Raw genomic sequence first — 22829 nt, 5'->3', positions numbered from 1 at the left:
TATTGGAAATAATGTTTTATGATCTAGAAAAAATAAATTATTCTAATAATTAATAAAATTATGTAACGTTTATATTTATATTTACCGTGACTATTAGAACTAGACAGAGTATTAGTTCGATTAATATTGTTACATGGAATTTGAACATCCGTTTTCTTTGAATTCTGTGTGGCTGCAATAAAATACATAATAATAGAATTAATACTTCAAGAATATAATTGATTCGATAACATACTTGGCGCAAAAATCTGTTCAAAATTGACATTGGATGATAATTCTTCAGTTTTTCTTTCTGTATCCTTGTCGGATGCTAATAAATTTGATATTGGAAATAATGTTTTATGATCTAGAAAAAATAAATTATTCTAATAATAAATAAAATCAAGTAACGTTTATATTCATATTTACGGTGACTATTAGAACTAGACAGAGCATTAGTTCGATTAATATTGTTACATGGAATGTTGATATCCTTTTTCTTTGAATTCTGTGTGCCTACAACAAAATACACTATTATAGAGGTCACATTTTAAGAATATAAATATGATAAATTTGAATAGCACACTTGGCACAATATATGGTTTAGTATTCAAATTGAATGATAATTCTATAGTTTTTCTTCCTGTATCCTCGTCGGATGGTAATACATTTGACCACGGAAATAATGTTCTATGATCTAAAAGAAATTGATTATTCTAATAATAAATAAAGTCAAGTAACATTAATATTTATATTTACAGTTACTATTAAAACTAGGTAGAACATTAGTTTGATCAGTACTGTTACATTGAATTTGAACATCCATTTTCTTTGAACTCTGTGTGGCTGCAATGAAATACATAATGATATAATTAATACTTCAAAAATAAAATTGATTTGATAACACACTTGGCACAATAATCTGTTCAGAATTGAAATCGGACGATGGCATTTTATTCATTTTTCGTCTTATACGCTTCTTAGATGCTAATAAATCTGACTTTTTAAATAGTTTTCTTTCAGGTACTATAATATAGTAATTATTCATTAATAATTTCATTATATCTATAATCAAACAACATTTAATGTACTTACTTGGACTGATAAAACTAGGCACAGCAGTTCTTTTCAATAACTTGTTTTCGCTATAAATGTTACTTCTATTTTCATAATCGGAGTCTAATTTGAAATGAACAGCACATACATGTGAGGACTTTGTCCTTTCGAACATAGGGTAGTACTTCTTTATGAAAGCCAACCACAAATCACCAACTTCGCCATTAGGAAATCTGTGGGTAACGGTTTGATCGGAGTTAACTGTTTGACTCTTAATAGGAAACATATCATTGAAAAAACGGTTTTCATTTCCCATGTGATCGTGTTAAGAATAATACGACGGGGCATGCGAGAAATTTGTTTGACATACCTGTGAAACTTAATGTTTTGGGCTTCTCTGGACCGGCAGCCTTTGATGCAGCACCTGTTGACCATTTTTTGTGGCGCGAGAACCGAAACGTTATTGTCCTGCGAACGACCCGGTGAACGACGACGAGAAACAAAACGAAATGTCGCGTACCAGCGCCCGGGCGCGTCGCGAGATGAATTTTAAATAGAAAGACGCAGAAAAACGTCACAATTACGCGTCCGTTTCGGATCGAGTTGTTCCAGGTACTACGGTGCGCTATTAACATTCCGTAGCGCTAACCGAAAATGGTAAGCGCGTAACCGCAAAATAATATACCTATGATAACGTATGGTCCGCTCTAACCGTACGGGGGAAATAACCAAACGCCCACTCACGCACGCGCGTTCTATCGATTGTGCTCAGCTCTTCCTCTCCGACCAATCTCTCTCGCTGCACGCCGACGAATCAACAGGTCTGTACCGTTCCCCCGTCTCGTAGCGAGTTGATTCCCGGGACCTAGTTTACGAGCTTAATCGATTCCTGGAGTCGTTATGGTGCGAGTTGATTCCCAGTTGTTGTACACCGGGGGCGTGTCCTGGGTAAAAATTCAGGACGGGCTCGGTTATAAGAATAATTTGTACGACGTACACACATTTTTTTTTTTTTTTTTAAGAAAAACTCTAATTTATTTTTAACTTGTATTAGCTACTCTGTAGTCGTATATACCTACTTATAAAATAACTTTTTATAATATTTATTTGGTAAATTGAGAATTCTCCTGTTTTTCATTTCGACAAACTCGTCGATAATCTCTGTAGGATCTCGCAATAACTACGAACTGAACTCCCTTTCAATTGATATCAATGCCAAATTATATGAAGACGCGTAGTCTTCGTAGATGTCTTTGAATGTGTCTTGATTCTTCTCATCGTCGAAAATCTTTCGGTTGCTACCGAACTAGCTAGTATACAACCAACACGCATTCAATAACCAATTTAATCACCTCAAATGACTTTCCCGTATCGCATATTTCTTTGTACAAATCTATAATATTTGTGCAGCTACTGTACATGTTTTCGCTAATCGGCTTTGGCTCACTACTTTATTCGAAAAATATTCATTATCTCCGTAATAGTTCATACATTTAAAAACAAAATTATCATTTAAAAAATTGTATCAAGAAATGTAACTGACTTCTGCGGCTCCTTTCTTTTTTGAACTTTACGAAGAATAAATTATTTGGGTTTATTTAAACGTTAAAAATCAGGGTGGGCCCGGGCCTACCAGGCCCACCCGCTGAACATGCTCCTGCAGTAGACTGCACGATCGTCGCACATAACGCGCGTTCGTGTTCACTGATAACACCCGCAAATTTACGAGAGAAAAAAATACCCAATTACTACAATTTTTTAATAATAATTGTTTACCTATTTACTAAAAATTGTTAAAAATAATTTTTTACCTACTAAATTTTTTTTATTAATATTTTTTTTAATAAATAAAAACATAATACAATACAATAAATAAAAATCGAATGATTTAAAAAAAATTTAAAAACTAAAAAGAACAACATTTATAAGTAATTCGTTAGCCAACCTCCTTGTAGTGTTTCTCAGATAACGCTAATAGGCTGAATATTTGTATAAATATTGAAAAATATATTTAATAACCCAGAAATCAACTTATACATAGGTACCTACCTTTTAACACGACCAGGAAATCAACTCGTACGCAGCCCCCCATCTCACACATTGTCTACGACCAAGGTTAACATAAATATTCAACAGTTATTTCTATTAACCTTGGCCGACCACCATTGTTTAGTTGCCCAGATAACAAAAATATCTAGATAAGATAAAGATAATTTTCTAAATAATTGTCCGGATTCATATTCAGATAATCATTTTAACTTCCATCTAGATAAAGATAAAAATGTTTTATCTAGATGTTTTCAATTTTTTGTTTAAAATGCATAAATAACTAATATGTTTAATGATTAATAAGATAAGTGTTATTATTATTATTATTATTTATTATTTTTAGTTTCTTCAACTCCAGTTAAAACTGTATTAGAATAAATTAAACTCTCAAACCCTAAAAATGTACAACAATTTCAAATATACTAATAAAGATTAAATTTTTTAATATTACTATATAATATTAGCCTATTATTTACACATAAGTTAATCTTTGATATTAGACTACATAATATTATATTATTATACTAACCTTAAAAATGTCTGAGTGTGCTAAAAAATCTATTTTCCGATTCAGTTATGAAATAATTAACATATAGTATAAAAAAAGTTATTTTATAGTAAGTTTCCGCATCCATTTTTTGATCAGACAATGGATTTGCTCGATTTGTTTGTCTTTTATTCAACCGTTTGATTGTCAACTCAATATTCATTTTAACAGCCATTTCCTATTTTTTTTTTTAATGTTTATAAAAATAACTAGTATTTATTTAACATATATTTGTGTAATTTTTTTAACCTTTGCTTATAGGAATATTTTTTTGAACTCAACGTCAACTGCTTCCTTTAAATCAATCCTTTCCTTTTTGTAATTGCTTACATAAAGGAAGACCAAATGAAAATAGCAACTAAATACATAAGAAATGGTATTTATAATTACATAATTTTGACCCATAGATAGGTACTTGTTTTAATTTCCAGATTTATAAAAAAAAAAATACCCGAACAACATAGACTGACACTATAAACTATTATATCAATATCCTATTATATCAAATTAAAATAATGAAACGAATTTTTTTTTAAAAACTGTAAGCCATATTTTTTTCAATTACTATTCAATCTGCTACATTTTTATGTTACGTGGGTAGTAAAAGACGCCGTCACATCAAACAACGGTCGTTTACGGTATACGTCGTGCCAGACGCCAGTCACACACATAATTTGCTTACCGGATGACCGCGATATCTTGCATCGAGTACGATAATACCATCAAATTTTACAATGGGCTACAACATTTACTTCGTCGGTATACGACACGGTGCATAGGGGTCCTTAGGGGTGCTTCGGTTAGTATATTTGTTATCCCAGAAATTATTGTGGGGTAGTAAGGGTATCTTTTTGCTAACCCAAAAAAAGTCATAGATTTTGAAAATATATTCGATGTTTATTATTCAAGTGTGTACGAGAGTATAGACTCTATTATTCCGATTGTATCCAAAATAATTATAATATGTAATAAGTCTAATACGGACAATAAGATACAGTGTATACATTATATGTCATACCAAGATTCATGAAGAGGTTAGCCAGTTATCATATTAAACCTATAAAAAATTATTTTTTCACTTTCTAAAAATAAACTTTGCTATCTGAAAATGTGCAACTAGTGACGCCGGTTAACCGTACGTGATACCATCCAACTTGAGTTATGACCAAGGGCATATTTGAGTTGAAGCCATGAGAGGAGAAGGGCGAAACTAATTTTCTTCAATACAAATTTAAAAATAATATACAGTTCATGTTCCTGTTGCTCATTCGAGTAAATAAATAAAAATACAAGTACCAAATTTAATTTAATATTTGTTTAATAAATATATTTAAAACCTACTGCATATAAAATAAGTATTAAATTAATAATAACACCATAAAAATAGTTTCTATATTAAAATTGTACCTTCAGTCTGAATCCTGTATAAAAAAAACAATAAATAATCATAGTAGTACAAATAATAGAACTTATTAATTATTTTTAAAAACTTTTAAAGACAATTAAGATAAGTAACTTAATTGAACAAATATTTAAGTAAAAAACATAAGGTTGGTAAGTAGTTAAATAACAAATTCCAAATTTCTTTTTTTTCATTTTGGAAAATTTGATGATTACTTCAAAAATGGATACAATATTATCTTTATGCACATGCAGCAAAACCAAACCTGTTAGTCTATGCTGGCCTATTCTCGATTTTAACCATATTTTTAATCTACAAAAATATATTTTTGACCAATATTTGCAAGTTAAAGAATATGGAAACAAATATTGTCAGTTATTATGATTATTATTTGGGTTAGGGACTTCTAGCTCTATAAAATACACAAATATGCATGCATTTGTCCACAAGAAAATCACTAAATACCTATGTACAACAAAATATACCAGATACTATGTTGTAAAAAAAAAATTAATAAGGACTTATATAGCTCTAATAAATACAAAAATATACCATATGCATAAATACACCAAAAAAATGATTAACTAGTGAATATGTGGTAAAAAAGTGTTATTTTAAATTACTATATATTATCTGATAAATACCTCGGTTATGGTTGTAAATGTCTATAACAGTAGCAATATCCGTGAAATACCATTATTCGTTCCACAACCAAAAATGTTATGATATGAGAAGATAAACAAAAATTGATACACGTGATCAAATTGACATATTATTGAATTTATTATCATATTATAATTACAGATTAGTAATTTAGTTTTAATTATTTACACATTACAATATATACATATTTATACATCAGGCTAATATATATACTAAGCACACTTTAATATAATAAACATTTTTTATATATTGTTGATAAGCAGATGAACATAATGATGATTATGACAATAGTAAGAATAAATTATTCGAAAAAAAAAAACAATATTATTTAATTAAAAATAAATATAATTTTTTTATATTAAAATTATTATTATTTTTTTAGGCTTTTATGAGCTATTAAGACTCTTAGCTGTCAAAACTACTTCCTTCCATCGCTCTCTATCATATGCCTGCTCCCAGTTCATTCCAATTTCTTCTAATAATTCCTTGACACTGTCTTTTCATCTTTTCCTTAGTCTTCCCCTTAGTCTCTTTCCCCTCACCATATATAACAATGCTCTTTTCAACTTACTTCCATCGGACCGCCATACAAGGCCTCCCCAATTTTTTTTATATAATATGAATTTTATCATTAATTTACACTTATTGATTTTTATACAGCAGCAACATTAAGGAATACAAATATTACATGAGGTAAATTGTTATTAAGCTAAAAATATACAATGATCAGTTAACATTTTGAGAAGAGAACAAAATATAGGAATTAACACGTTGACTGCCATGCCTATTTCAGTGTATTATCGTTTGGGGCCACGATATTTTTTTACGACTTTTAACTTATTTCTATTATGATTATTAGTCATAAATCTATCATAAAACCATTTTATGTGTTAATTATCCTGTAGAGTGTGAGGGGTTATAATGTCCCTCAGTAGCGAAAAATATGTGAATCACATATTTCTTGCTTTTGAGAGATATTTTGATCTCTCAACTAAATTAAAAATATAAATCACGAAAATCTTGTTTATTCAACCAATATCAAAGCAAAATATAAATAGTTCAATAGTTACCTATAACAAATTAAATTAATTAAATGTTATAAATTTGTAAAACATAATAAAATAATCAGCCTCTTTTTTATTAATTATCATAAATTAATAATGTAAAAATAAATAAAAATAATGTACATAATAGTAGTGGTAATATAAAAAGGAACTATTAAAACTAACTTAACTAAACAATTAAAAATTTAAAGTTTATAATTAACATTAATTAATTAGGTACAACCTCCTATAATTTATTTATTATTTATAACTTTATAAGAAATGCAAGTATTCAAATGCTAAATGGAGCATTTTGTTCTGTAGATAATAGAGAATCTGATAGTGCGCTATTTTGATGGTTATTGAGGGGCTATTTGATCCCACGAGTCGACAAAGACAACATAGCCTTGAGGGACAAATTGACCCCTCATGGTCCACTTAAAAATTCTACTGAGGGGCAAAAATGACAGTGGACAATCAACGTGTTAAAATAATAGAATAAAAAAAAAAAAAAGTACCTAATTTATATTAAAGTTGATTGATATCTCTAACTAACTGAATATAATAAAATTTAATTTAAAAACACTTGCATTTTTGCAATTATATTCAAATCACAAATATTGCACTTTTTCATTTTGTGTGCACATGTACAACAAGATCCCACATGTCGACAAGGTATAAATAGTATATTAATTTCCTGTTTATAACATATTTTACAAATATTTGACTTTGAGGAAATATTTAATGATTCAGATGAAGTTCCTGGTAGGCTAAGGGCAGTTTTTTTAATATTGACTGTGCATGCTTTTATTACCCTTTTAAATTTACCTCTGCATATACCACATTTGTTTACAGACAGGGCACATGAAACACAACTATAAAAATGACCACAAGGGTAAATAATTATTGTCGATTCAGCTTGCAAACAAATTATACAAAGCCTGGTATCATCTTCAGGTTCAGTAGAATTTTTTCTTCTTTTTTTGAACAGTTGTTGTTACATTAATGGGTCTCCTAGAACAATAATTATTATAATGATTTTTTGTATGATTAAAAATACTTTTAAAAATATATATATATATATAAAAGTAATTAAGAAATAGCAAAATTCATTTGGCACATTTAAAGTTACTTTTAAAAATGAATTCAGCAATGAAGTGATTGAAAGAAAAAAAAATATATGAAAATATAGTTAATATATTATACTATTAATTAATTATTTTAATATTAACAAAATACATACCTTTTTCTCAAAGTCATTTTAAATGCCTGATCCGGATTGGAAGAAAGAGAGTCAATCAATGTCTATAAAATAATTGATAGGTAAATTTTTTAGTTCTTAAAAAAAAAAATAAAAAAAATTCTTACTTCATTGAAGCAGTCCAAGTTTGAATATTTCTGTATCAACTGATGTACTGTTACCACAAATGATTTACTTTTAGTTAATAATAAATAACTACAAGTTGGAAATACCCTGGCATGTTCTACCCATGGATCATCAGTTCTTTTCCAGTCAATAAGCCTTACAGAACAGCAGAAGCACATAAATTCATCATTTTTACCATTTCCTAAAATAAATTTAAAAATATAATAATAAAATAATCAACACTATTGCTTATTAATTTACCAGTATAAAAAAATCCAGCTTCACAAAGGGAACGAGGATCTTGATATAGTTGTCTCTTACACTTTTCAAATGTACTCAGGCGACTTTCAAATGAAGCAAATTCGGTATGAATAAATTGTCTCTGAAGTTTTTGTAGACTGTTAGACCATTCTAATGAAACTGCATGGTATACACCTTCAACATTAAAACGTACAATTAGAATAATATCCAGCTGTTACTATAACAGTTTGATAACCTAGATAAATACGTTTAAAATCACTTTAAACAGTAATCAATTTAATTTAGAGTATAAATTGTAAATAACCACCCTTGGCTATACTAATATAAAATAGGAATAGTATACATGTAATATGCCACATATAACTAAATTATTTACGGAATTTTAACTAAACAAGTAAAACTACTAATCAAATCATATAAGAAAGAAACAGAACAAGGATCTGTAGTTCAGTCGTGATTATTCAATCAACAAGTACGCAGTTTAAGCCCACTCGCTTATCATAGTTTATTTAATTTTAATCTATTAGGTAATTATATTTCTACATATTTATTAACTCCACCGTCGCTATCATCATAACACTTTGTGACCATGAGCGTCATCCGAATCGATTTTGACATAACGCCGTCACCAGACTACTCAACGTTGTCGAAGAAAAGTTATATCTCCCTTCACACATTCTCCCTATCTAACAAAAACTCGAAAACTTCCACCGGTAAGACTCCACCAATTTTTCCATTAACATGCATATTAACTATGAATCCATTACACAACGTTGGTATGGATGTCGCCAAAGATAGTGTTTCTATCTCGATTGACGTCAATAGAGCCATATAAAAGAGAGATCAAAATGACCATAATTCAGATGAGTTCTAGTCACGAAACTGCAAGCAACTTAACGTCACTCAGTATCAGAATTTTGTTAACACTTTGAATTATAAAATGTATTAAATGTATTAAAAAGTTAAAGTCCCATGTCTAATTAATTAAAATTAAATACATCTTCGACTGCACAACTTGAAATCAAGCCGGTGGCACGTAACAAAAGTAATAATCAATTTCCATACAGAATAACTGCTAGCAGTTTATTATTTTTATCACAGGTTATGAGATCTAATATAAAATCTGTAATCAATAGTGTAAGTATATAAACAAACATTAGTAAGTAAATAAACATCAGTAAAATAGACAATGGTAAAATTAATTATTCAATATGTAAAATTAATGACTAACTGGATTATATTACAAATCTGACGTTAAATTGTATATTATCGAATTGTGTAGTTCATCAAGAGACAAGACATTCAAATTAAGGTATCTTATTTATGTTAGAAAAATTAAAAATATTATGATCAGCATAGAGACAATCACAATAGTTACCCTTAGTTCAACTGTAACAGAATACAAATCAGTGAATGAATCTGTCAAAAGTTTGGTTCAGGATTTTCCTAAATTTTTATATGTAAATCTGCAGTGACCCATTGGTGATCAACCAATATTGTATGTTGAAAATCAATGTCCAATTAGGTTGGTGAAAAATATGGAGTTTCATAAAATAACATCAATTTATCAGAGAAAAATAAATAGTGAATCTGTTTTAACTAACATTTTCGGACACTGAACAATAAATAAATAAATTAATAGTAGTTATATTCACTAAACTGCTTACAAAATACAGATTCAAAAATCTAAGATACAAATTATTATTCTTATAATTACTTGTACATTAATTTCTTTAGTTGTTATATAAAATATTAACTATGTGTGTATTGAATATAATTTAATATTTTATAAATATATTACTCAATATTGTGCAATATTACATATGTTTGTTTATGAAAACAATAAAATACACATGTTAGGCATTAAAATAACAGGGTAAATAAGTCAAAATTCTATAAGACGGACTATTTGCATATTGTATTAAATTCTCAGAACACATTTAATTTATTTAAGGTAAAGTAATGCATATGTTAGGATTCATCAGGCGTCATTACTGGGATTTTAATAATATTCATTGTCTAAAAAACCCCTTTAGTTGTCCATAGTCCACTCTAATCTTGAATACAGTTCCATATTATGGAATCCTTCCCAACTTGGTCATATTAACCATTTAAATAATGTCCAACCTTGCTTCTGAAGATATATATCATACAAATTCAAAATTAATTGCTCTACTAAAGATCTTGCTATAATGTTAGGTTTACACTCTCTTCCTTCTAGACGTTAAAGTTCAACAGTATATCGTTTATTTTTAAAATTATTAAAGGTTTTATTCTATGTTCAGAAACAATGTTAACAAATAGAATGGTTAGTTCCCACATTCTACACTAGGTCTAATCCTACCTTTTATGAGTCATTTCACATGCAACAGTATAATTTTAATGAACCTATAAGTCAAATGCTTTTGGTCTGTAATAGCCTGGATAATTTTGATTTAAATTTTGATAGTGGATCCAAATTATTATGAATCTATGTTTAACTTTCAATTTATACCTTTCTTCATTGCAATAAATTACCAGTTATAAGTTTATATAAATTAATATTTTTTATTTTTATTTTTTTATAATCAATAGTTACTACTGTATTTATCATATACCAACTTAATGTCATGTAATCATATATCTACATCGTTTTTTATTAGTTATAGGTATCTAAATAATATTGTATATTTCTTGTATACAAACTTGTTCACTCCTTGCCCTTATAAGGGCGTCAATAAATGTATTATTATAATTATGATTAATAGCTATACGAGTATATTATTTTTTTATTGTATACTTTTTAACATATAACTAAACGGTCTTCACTCACTCCCATTAAAAAGTAAATTTATTTGATATACAAATAATACTTTTATACTTTGTTCAGGTAAATTGTGAGAAGAGATATTTAACCTAACTTAACTAGATTTAAAATTCATACAAAAATCTAAGAATAATTTATTTCTCAATATAGATAAAATATGTGTTGTCCCACATGCCTTAATAAAAAATGTATTACATACCGAAACAAAAATAAAATTTCACAATGAACACAATTAAACAACTGCTTTTTGCAAATCAATAAACATTAATTATAATTTTAAATATTTAGGTATTAAAATCAGTAGTAATATGAGATGGAAGAACCAAATTGATATTTATAAAATAACTTTGAAAAATTATGTATATACTAAGAAATCTAAACAAAGTTCTAGAAGTACCAAAACTAAGTTAGGTTTATATAGCATTGATGGAATCAAAAAGTTCATATAGTATAATAATAGACTAGGGGGGGGAAGGTTGCTTTTGTAGCTACAAATCTGTTAAAATCAAATTATTAGACTATTTTTCAAAGAGTGTATGTGCCCAAATAAAAATTTATAAACATAAATAAATGTGCTTCCTGTTAAGACAATATATTTCAAAATAATTTTTAAAAAGCCTTAATCTATTAAAAGTGACAATGCAAAGAGTAAATACAAGATATGCAAAAAAAAAATTTTTTTATTAAAAAAAACCAAAAAAAAAAAATAACAGCTAGTACACTTAAAAATAATTGAAACCAAAGTATGTAACCAAATATAACAAACCTTTAACTTAATTTAATAAAAAAAAAGCATTTTGCAATGACTATTGAAATCTCATAAAAATGAATTACGTAAGCATGTTATTGTATTTATTTAATGTTACTATTATAAGATAATCTAGTTTAAAAATTGAATCTAAAATTTACCTGTTTTTTTTTTTTAATATTTCAATTTCCTATAATATATCTACTAATTTTTAATATTCAAATTTTATATTATGTACCTATTATTTTTATATAATTACATTTAAAACTGGACCCCCATACGAGTCTTCTCAGTGGAATCTCATTAATCATATTTATATGAAATTAAATAAAATAAAATTAAATAAATAAATATACATCATGTATCTAATAATAAAATATTATTTATTATTACTTATCAGTTCAATTAATTTTATCCTTGATTAGCCTATAATATAATCCTAGAAATTAATATTTAAACGCAGTTCAGCTCTATTTTTGTTTTGAATGTTCCTAACTTGTATTATGTTTAAAATTTTAAAATTATTGCATATTAATTTTTTTTTACTAAAATAATGAAAAAACTTTTTTTTGTTGGTATATTCAATAATAATGTTAAAATTATGTGACAGTCACTAAAATTAAATCCAACATAATTTTAATTTATAATAGAAGTTTAATAATTACTTTTTATAGGTATAAAATAATTTCCTAAGAACTTTGAAAACTAATAAAAAGTCAAAGAACTTATTTTAATTCAGACTTAGGTATACTAAAACAAATTAAATTAAATCTACAATAAAAACTTCACAAATATGTTCATTTATATTTTAATAAATAAAAAAAATATAATCAATTATAAATATAATATTTACCTGATTTATTCTCATAAGATGTACAATTTGGAGAAGCCATTTTATGCCTAATATACGGATCAACCCCGCGTACCCAATGTTTAAATACTACATTGCAGTAGTCACATATCACAATAGCATCCACACCCGTGTAACGTAGTCCTACAAAGGCCATTTGCTGTGGTGAAAGAAATGGTACATTCCATCCTTCACCTGTTCGATAACTGTCCAGAATATTTTTATATATACACATGCTGAAAGATGTTTTAGAAAACTACCTGTTGGCCCTAGAAAAAATTGTTAGTAATTAATTTAATTAGAGGACACTGTTTTATTTTTAAATAATATTTTATAAATTATGTAATAAAATTGCATGTTTGGAGATAAGTTTCATGTTATTCCACAAAAAAAATAAAATTTGAAAAAATGTCATCCCACCAACCCTTCAATTTATAAATAATAAACAAATAAAAATCAAATTATTAACAAATTACATCTAATCCAGACTCAATACTAATTATGCATTCAAATTTATTTATTTGAATAATATTAAATGTGTAATTGGTATTAAGTTTGAATTAGATGTTCATCAGATATTTCAAACATTGAGCTATAGCAACAATAACTCTTAGTTTATAATATTATTAGGATTAAGATTCTTTTTATCCACTTAAAATTATTAATATGTATGCATTTATGCAGCATTACAAAATTACCAAATATGCACAAAAAAAAAAAATAATAATAATAATAAGCATTTTAGCTAAAAGAAACTTTAAACTATGTAGGATAAATTTGATTTTACCTTTAATATTAAAAATTTTAAATGTATTATAATTTATATGTAAATACTTGATTGTTGTAAGTTTTAATTTTTACATTTTATATTTTTTTATTTTGATCAAACGAATCTGCAAATATTTGGAACTCACACAATTATACAGGTCGATAATTTGTCATTGATCCACCGATTAGTGTAAATTATTTTTAAAAACATTAAAAAATAATTGTAACAGCTAATGTGTTAAATAATAGCAAAGTAAATATGTACAGTTCAATTTGGATCAATGTACAAATATAATAAGATAACTTAAAATAAATAAGGAACCATAATTTGTAAGTTCATATCTGTGTGTATCCATAAAAATTGATCCGTTCAATGAAACCTTTTACTACAACTAGGTAGTATAATGTAAAATGGTAAGGATTAGATACATGCCTTTGAATTAAAAAACAACAATAAATAGGTGAATTTCCAAAAATTTCTATTGATCTGTCGATCGCCCACGCCTTGGTGGTAAGTCTACGACTGTGCGTCAAACGGCATATTATAATAACCACAGACGATCATAACACGTTTGATGCGTGCGAAACAAAAGGAGTTAAATTATTCTACTGGCAACGGCAAAACCAGCGTACGGACGTTGGGCTGCTGTAAAAGAGAAATCACGGCGTGTACGCGTTCCATTAATAATTTTCAATTGATACCACGGTCTCCGAGTATCCGGATGCGTACACACCGTGCAGATTATTCGCACGAACACATAATATTACATCAACATGAAAATCAATAGGAGACCACGTAGTATAAAAATAAAAAAATTGAAAAACTATACACGGATTATATACGTACACGGGTATAGCTGATGCGGACGTTGCGGCTCGGAAAAGCGGACCAATCGTTCTCTTAGGAGGTACCGCAGTAACGATAGCACCGGTGATAATATTCGATGTATTCGATCGACGACACCGGTTGGAAACGCAAACAACTCGGGTGCGCAAACGAAGCGTTTATACGTGAAACGTAACGGACGCGGTGATCGTAAAGGGCGTGAAGTATACTCGTCTAAGAACACTTGTCTGTGGCGAAATGATGCTGAGAGGACGCCGGCAAAAAAAAAAAACACGGTGCGGCACGCGAACGACGCGGACGCGGAGAACACGAAAAACAACTCGACAGTATGACCAACGCAAACGCGAACCGACGGCCGTCCCAAGACGGTGATGGGGCGCGTGCGCAGTCGTCAAGCGAACGAACGAATTTCTTACAACAAATATTTAACGTGTTTCTCCGAAAATCTTAACCCCGGCCCTAACCTCTATCTTAACGTCCGCGTTTTCTAAAAACGTGCTACCGACCGAAAAGCGATTTTACCAAAACCATTATCAACACTATTATCGACCGTACTCGTTATCACCGCTCGTTGCTGTCGACCGGTGCGTTATTGTTTTTTTTTTCTTTATCATTAAATTTAACATCCAATTCACAATAGCGTTCGTTCGGTAACGCGTACAATTCTCCGTCAAAATAATGCCTTCGTGTTCTTGTATTGATAGAAAAAAAAAAAAAACATAAGTAGTCCGAAAGAATTAATTTCGTATCTACACTTTTTATCGATAATTTTGTACACTTTCTTTACACTTATCATAAACGTTGAGAATAATGTATTCACTCTATGATATTATATATTTTGCTACAAAAACGTTCAGTGGTAATTTCTTTTTACAATTGATTTATTCGTAAACCAGACTTAATTCTCTACTATATGCCGTTCAAATGATTTAGGGGATGTCAATTAGCATTACCTTATTTGACATTAGAAAATTATATTATTTGTTATTATTTATATGTGATACTGGTCATGTAGTCTGCTACTTTTTTAAATATTTTTATTGTTATAGCAAAGATAAAAAAATTACAGATTACTATGATTAAATAATTTCAAATTGATTTAAAACTGTTATATTATAAATCTATGAATTTGCTTTAACTTTATATCAGATATAACAATGGCACTGTATAAAATAAAGTTATGGCTCACAATTAATTATGAATTATTATCAAAGATAAATTATTATTTGATATTATTTAAACTAATAGTCATTTAGAAACAGATTAAAATCAAATAAATATAAATTTATGTACTTCTTGGTTTTTAAAAAAATATTATGACTCTTAAGTTTGGGTTTGGATTTGAATTAAGCAATGGACAATGAATTTATTCAGTTAGAATCACATTATGAAATAGTTATAAGCCTTGGTTTTAAGGATTATATGTATAGTTTTGTAGTTTTTTGTCATTATTTACCAAGTTTATATCTTTATTAGTGAATAAAGATATTTAAAAACAATAATTTTAACACTCATTATATTTTTTTCAGTATTTGGATAAATCAAACATTACAAACTGTATAGTATGGGTTCAATGCTCAATACTGAACATACAGCTAAACATTGGAAAATAAAAACTATGGATAGTGTTTCTACTAACTATTGATGACACCATGGTAGAATACTATCTAGGGGCGTACCCAAGAATTTTTTATGGGGGGAAGGTCCAACATTTTTATTTTATCTATTCTCTAATTATAATTATAGTTTAATTCAATACCAATAAATTACTGTTAATAAGTATAGTAATAATCACAATAGTTATACACATATCACACATATTATACACAAAGGTTTACTGCAATAAATGGGTACTATAATTTGAAATCAATTTTTATTTAGTAGTAAAATGTAATAAAAAAAATAAATAATTTAACTAACAATAATAAATAATAATAAAAAAGCAGGAAATCAAAAATTTAATATAATTATTTTAAAGTATTTTATTATTATTAATTATTAATTATTGGTTTTAAATTATATTACATAATCTATAAACTTTGTATATTGAAGATAATGGGAAATTAAAATACACTATGTACTATTATTATACTATTTACTATTAAACCATTGAGTATGGTAAAATATCAATGGGGTACCCGGACCCGAACCCCCTCCTGGGTGCGCCCATGATACTATCTATATCGTTGACGCCACTTAATTTCTAGTTTTTATTCCATCTTTTCCTCACAAACACTATGAATTTAGATGTTTTATATTTATAAACTGAATACATTTATTTTATTTTGTGTTTTAAATATAAGTATTTCCCTAAAAGTTTTTTGTACAATATTTTATATATATTTTTACATTAATTATTGAATAAATATTTACATGACATAGTTAAAATAATTTTGTATAAAACGTGAGTATATTCAATTGATTTATTATACCAAGGTTAACTAAATATACTAGTTAATATGTAACTATATATTTGTCCCTCTAATAAATTTTCAAGTTACGTCCATGTTCATACGTACAAAAGTTCGAAACGTAAATGTTTGTCGATTGTCGATAAATTTAATGAATGAAGTCGATAAAGGAGTTATAAAGTTATTCGTGACAAGAGTGTTGATGTTCCGGAAAATGAATTTTATAAATGGAAATTAAATGTTTTACCAAAATGAATTGAAAAATTCGATCCAAAAGATATTTTTCATGCAGATGAGACAGATTTGTTCATTAAATATTTACTAAACAAAACGTTAGTTTTGAAACATGAACAGAAAAAGTAATACTTTAAATCATCGAAAAAAACAAAAATCCAGGGTTTTTTGAAGTAATAAAATCACTTGAAATGAAATTGACGCGGGCCAGTTATCGACAGATCGCATCCACCGAACGCGTCATCGTATTTGGCCTTCAGGCAATTGTTTCGCATGGGCCACGATTGGGAGCCGAGCATAGGCAATTTATAGTATTTGCAAGTGCGCGAGTGTGCATTATCGTTACTAGGAAACATTACAAGTTCACTAGAATAATGTTGGAGCATGCCGTATTTCGTACCATATACCTTTAGACCAATAAGAGAAAGATTAGTTTTAGTACTTCTCGATGTCCGATATCAATTTTGAAAATATGTATGAATTCGTCATCCTTATTCCTAGGTGATGTAGGAAAATCATTTTTGATATTTTTATTCAATGAGGCTTAAAAAATACTCGACTTCTTAAAAACCTAACAATGTTATTTAAATGCATGCAGTTTTAGAGCATCAATTATTTTTCTAGGATTAATGGAAGACATTGAAAAATTCTACTTGGTTGCTTCTTTAGACGGACTAATCTGAGATGATGAATTAGTAGAAATTAATATATATATATCTTATATATAATAATGTCCTTCTAGTGCCAAAGATATATCTCCAAAAGAAGTAATAGATAATAATATAATAAAATATTGCGAATTAAAAAATAAAGATTTACATTTAAAAATAAATGAATTATTATTTTTAAGTTCAAGGTGCATTACATATTCCACAGAGAGAGTATTTTTATTTTTGTATATAAAGTCTAAAAGGTAAATAAAATGTCTAGTTTCTTTGCACATTTTTTAATAATATTTATATACTCATAAATTTAAATATTTTATTCGAAAAAATATTAAGAGACGATTCCATAAAGCACCATTTAACATTGTTTTATATGAATAGTATGATAATAGAACTAATTGATTCGAGATATAAGCATGGATCGCTCATTAGGAATGGCTTATAACTATAACTAAAAAGTGTATAAAACATGTTTTTTACTTATTTAAATTAAATAAACTACATAATTGAGTAATAATTTTCAGTTAATTGGCTTTTTATTTTTATTAGTATAACACTATAACTAGAATTATTTGAATTATCCATTACATGTGTAAATTAGTAAATAATAAAATATTGTATATTATAGATTTTGATTATTATCGTAATCCCGAGAATTTATAACATTGGGGATGGTCGCAATGGCAATACGATAACGACATACGCATTGTGTCCATTTACTACTTACACAATGACACAGTATAAATGTACATGTCGTATAAAATGTCTAAATACTACTCCTTAAAACGTGCATGCTCCAACAACCTTAAATACAAGTAAGTAGATTATTTCATAGCGTGTGCATCCTCTGTAAACGGCGACAACAAACACACTCGTCATGTAGAATATCTAGGGAAACCAGGAAAAAGTTTTTCGAGTTATCGATAAATCTGAGAGATATTTAACATTGTACCGCGGTTTATATTCCGTGCGTACCGCGATAAAAATGTTGTTTATAATACATTTTGCACACTCGAAATAAAGAGAGATGTTTAATTTTACGCCTAGCCGTAATACATTGATTGATATTAAATTAATTAAATTAAATTCCATGTTGATTTTTGGACAGTTTAAGATCACCATAATAGTAAAACGATATTTGAGTGTAATTATAGTTTTAAGAGGATTTCAATATATTACCAACCTATGGGTCGCGACTGGAAGCCATCAGGCAGTTCAGTACCTACTACGATTATTAATAATACTGCTCGTATATTATCACATATTTTTGTTTATTTTTTTTGTGTGTTGGTAGGGGTGGATCATGTAATCAACGAGCAGCACATTTGTGGATTATTTACATAAATAACATTGTTACAAAACGGTTGGGAAACAATGATCTACTGTATTACCTCACGTAAATATTTTAATTTTGATAATAATCGTTTTAATTACGATAATAATGAGTACACGATTATTCATCCTTAACATGTACACATGATCGTACATTCAAGCTATCGATTACAGGCACTGATCGTATTAATTACGCAAATCGATTTATCGATTAGTCACTGAAACTTTCCGGGGCCTTTTACTACTCACGAGGGCTGCTTAAGAGTAGAAGTTGAAAATATTTTAGGCTTAATGAATAGATCGACGAAGAGTGTTTAGAGTGCAAGAAGTTACATGAGATTGTTTGGCACTATGAACGAAGATATGAGCGTGGAACGTCGTACGTGCAATTGTACGGAATCGGAGACAGCAGCTGACAAAAAATACAAAAAATAACAAAAATGTACACACAATTTTTGTTCGAATCGTCATCATGTTCAATTTGGATTAACTGTAGTAGGTGTAAATTATAATGGATACAGGTATAAGGACAATTTCATTTTGTATTTCATATATTTTAAACATTACGTCTATTTTAACATTGCATTTCAATTTTGAATAAAAGTGAGGAATGTTTTTTAAACAACTACGGGCACACCTCCGGTAGTCAAATCATCAACTCTACATTCGTTCGTGCCCCGACGGATTTTGAACAGTTCTTTGCCTCCCTACTCATAACCCCATAAGTCAAAAAAATACATTATTTAATTAACATTAATAAATAATATTAAAAAAGCCGTATAAATTAAACATGGCTTATACATTATGGGTATATTATATAATGTATAAACTTTGTATATTGAAAATAATGGGAAATTGAATTACACTACTTATATACTACCTACTATTAAATCATTGAGTATGTAGAAATTTCAATGGGGTGAGGTTCGGACCCGAAAACCCCCCTTGGGTACGCCCCTGTAATGAACTGTAAGTTACTTTTAAGTTTGTATTGAAGAAAAATTAGTTTCCCCCCCCCCCCTCCCAATGGCCTCAACTCAAATACGCCTTTGCGGCGTTTTATCTTTATCATGGAATAGGTATTTAGGAAATCGTTACATTATTATTATGATGTCGTGTACGAATGAGTTTGAGAATGAAAATATTTTAAACGACATGATAATATAAAACACTTTCGCTCAGCAGTTTAATATAGGCTGTTGACGGGTTTAATTAAATTATAGCATGTGCAAACCGAAAAGTATTAAATTCCAATGGAAATCGAATGAGTGGCCGAAAACATATGAATTGCATTAAAATAATCGATTTGAGTTGTACCATAATACGTGAATGTATTGTGTTTTGCGTTGTACGAGTAAAATTAAACCGAATATTAATAAATACCGAAGTTATGAGTAGACTGCGGTGTAGGGCGAATGCCTGTCAACTCGGACACCGACCATTCGAATTGCATTCGAAAAATGATTCCGAGCGGAGCTCGATTATAACTATATAATACTATAACGTTTACTAAAGTGATATAAAATTATTCTGAACATAGTATCTACTTAGCAGTGTATTCGATTCGGTGTGGAAATCAATATGAATTGGGTTCGGCACATTTTATCCACGTCCATTCCATTAAAATATGCGCATAAAAATGCAATAAAAATATGCTTTAGTAGGTACAGTGCTATTGTAAAAAAAAAAAAAAAAATTCGAAACAATCGAATGCATTCAATTCGAATTACACGAGGACATGTAACATTTCTTAAAATTGTTTATCATATTTCTAATTTATTTTTACGAAATTTAATATTGATAGTTTTCGTTTCGATACAACGACAGGTCAGGTCGCTTACGTAGATTTTTTTTTATTAAAAGAAAAGTTTAATAAACAAACGTGATATCAATATATATCAATGTATAATATGATTGGTGTTTATACTTAATTATTATGTTTCACACGTTAATTATTATGAAATTTGTTATGATAAGCAATGATTTATTATTTTATATTATTAAATTACACGGCAAGTGATAAGACATAAACTATGTACGCACTAATTAGGAGTACTTATAAACCACAATCACTCTGTTGCTTTATTAATAATTAATATTAGGTATACGATTTAGATACAAAATTTATGGAAACTCGAGAGAAAATTAATGAAAAAACAAATTATTTACATTACAGGTTTTTGTTCGGATAAAATTCAACAGCGAGAGACCTGGTTCGTATAATAATACAATAATATCATTCGTATCGCTATAATATCAACAATTTTATAGAATAAAACGTGATAAACATATGAGTGAATTATTCGAGTCGTTCGCAATGCGGCGCTATTAAATTAGTTTGGATCATTTTGGATAGTGCGCGCGGTAATAATATAATGGAAAACGAAATATTCTTCTTCTCTGTAGAAATATGCGAAATAATAAATCATTGTTATTATGCGTGTACCAGTGGGGAATAAAACCCTCCTCCGAAATTTTTAGGATAAATTAACTTTTTACGAGAAAACTAAACTATCTGGTACCTGTAATATTATATTGTACTTAGGTATTACAAATTCTCCATCATAATAAAATAAACAGCGTACATTTTAAAATACCTTTGTACGGCAATACGGGTATTTCCACGAAGATATTACAGTCTATCGTCATCTTTAAACGTATTTTATTTTGTGCGATTAATCACCTAGTGTGTTAGCCACTTTAATCTGTAATCGACAATCGTTATCGTCGTTTTCATGTATTACCGTACTACACTACTTGTCAATAAAAAATTATATCACAAATAAAAATTAGTAATTTATTAGAATGTACGATATGTTTTTTTATGTTCAGGTGTCACACCATCCAATATGTTAATTTAAAAATTACCCCCCCCCCCAAGTTCAGATCTAAGTGCGCCACTGGCGTGTACAATCGTTTTTAAATACACTTTTATCGATACATCCACGTTGTGCTGGTTGTCATAGTTCGATGATGTACCTGCACACGGTGCACCTAACGCGTAACATTGTGAAACACTGTCTCGGTGTATTTAATAAGAAAAAAAAAATTAAAAAAAGAAAGTGATGTTAAAAAGTTTTTTATTTTTTGTTTTTACGATTAAACAATGGACGATTCACGTGCACACATACAGCCTGCACAGCAGATCAACATTGTTACTTTGTCGGGGTAAAAAGGGTAGGAGGGGAGACACGTTCGTACGACATTTCGAAAACGTTCGGCGGCCGCGACGCGTAATAATAACCCGTATGGAATGCACGAACGGTATCGGGTGAAATGGCGCTCGTAGGTACCACGAGTCGTTGTTGTTACCGGGTCGATGGTTTATTGCGTCGCAGGAAATTATTCTCTACGTCGAGGAAACGCCGTCGCCACCGCCGCCACCGCCGCTACCGCCGGCGGGGAGCGGTGGGGCGTCCAGGAATGGAAAAAATAAAAATAAAAGAAGGGTCCACGAAACGCGCCGTGTCTCCTCCGGCCGACTCGCGCGGAACACGAACGCAGGTGAACCGTTCTCGATCCGATTGCGTGCGACCAAGGTTAAGCCGCGTATCAGAATGTTAGAACGCCATCGTTGTTATTATTGTAGTACTGCGGTTCTCGATCTTTTTGTAGTCGCAACCCCCTGCAATGTCACCAAGATTTAGAGTGTTCCTTATACAACATGATAACATTAAAAAGTAGTGATAAATTCGTATTAATTATGCAACGTTTTAATTTAAAATGATAAACTTGTAACGTGATAAAATGCACATCACACACACACACACACACACACACACACACACACACACACACACAC

At 29.0% G+C, this 22829-nt stretch overlaps 2 protein-coding genes across 2 annotated transcripts in view; both read right to left on the bottom strand.

Moving 5' to 3' along the window:
• The window catches only part of LOC112689028, a 5863-nt gene extending 4231 nt beyond the window's left edge, over nt 1–1632 (bottom strand). Inside the window, exons 1-8 of the mRNA XM_025562525.1 lie at nt 1406–1632; nt 1075–1268; nt 889–1005; nt 739–825; nt 566–676; nt 409–495; nt 236–346; nt 86–172 (exon numbers count right to left, since the gene is read on the bottom strand). Of these exons, the coding sequence (XP_025418310.1) occupies nt 86–172; nt 236–346; nt 409–495; nt 566–676; nt 739–825; nt 889–1005; nt 1075–1268; nt 1406–1470 (859 nt within the window). The 5' untranslated portion in view covers nt 1471–1632. The remainder of the gene's footprint in view (nt 1–85; nt 173–235; nt 347–408; nt 496–565; nt 677–738; nt 826–888; nt 1006–1074; nt 1269–1405) is intronic.
• Nucleotides 1633–7603: 5971 nt separating this feature from the next.
• Nucleotides 7604–14820, bottom strand: LOC112688984 (baculoviral IAP repeat-containing protein 2-like). The gene is made up of 6 exons (XM_025562453.1): nt 14386–14820; nt 12774–13039; nt 8367–8540; nt 8108–8307; nt 7983–8044; nt 7604–7753 (listed from the first exon to the last, which is right to left on the bottom strand). The coding sequence occupies exons 2-6, from the start codon at nt 13003–13005 to the stop codon at nt 7699–7701; spliced, it is 723 nt and encodes a 240-aa protein (XP_025418238.1). The 5' UTR covers nt 13006–13039; nt 14386–14820; the 3' UTR covers nt 7604–7698.
• Nucleotides 14821–22829: the final 8009 nt, after the last annotated feature.

The sequence above is a fragment of the Sipha flava genome, unplaced genomic scaffold (genome assembly GCF_003268045.1).
Source record: "Sipha flava isolate LNK unplaced genomic scaffold, YSA_version1 41_pilon_pilon, whole genome shotgun sequence".
Classification (NCBI taxonomy): Eukaryota; Metazoa; Arthropoda; class Insecta; order Hemiptera; family Aphididae; genus Sipha; species Sipha flava.
Note: the sequence above shows the minus strand (reverse complement) of the source record. Positions and strands in the feature narration are given on the sequence as shown.

Excerpts from the sequence above, each read along its gene's own strand:
- LOC112688984 (XM_025562453.1), bottom strand. The coding sequence starts at position 13,005 with ATGTGTATATATAAAAATATTCTGGACAGTTATCGAACAGGTGAAGGA. Across the intron at positions 8,541-12,773 it reads ATCTTATGAGAATAAATCAG|GTGTATACCATGCAGTTTCA; the intron begins GTAAATATTATA and ends TTAATGTTGAAG. Across the intron at positions 8,045-8,107 it reads ACTTGGACTGCTTCAATGAA|ACATTGATTGACTCTCTTTC; the intron begins GTAAGAATTTTT and ends ATTATTTTATAG.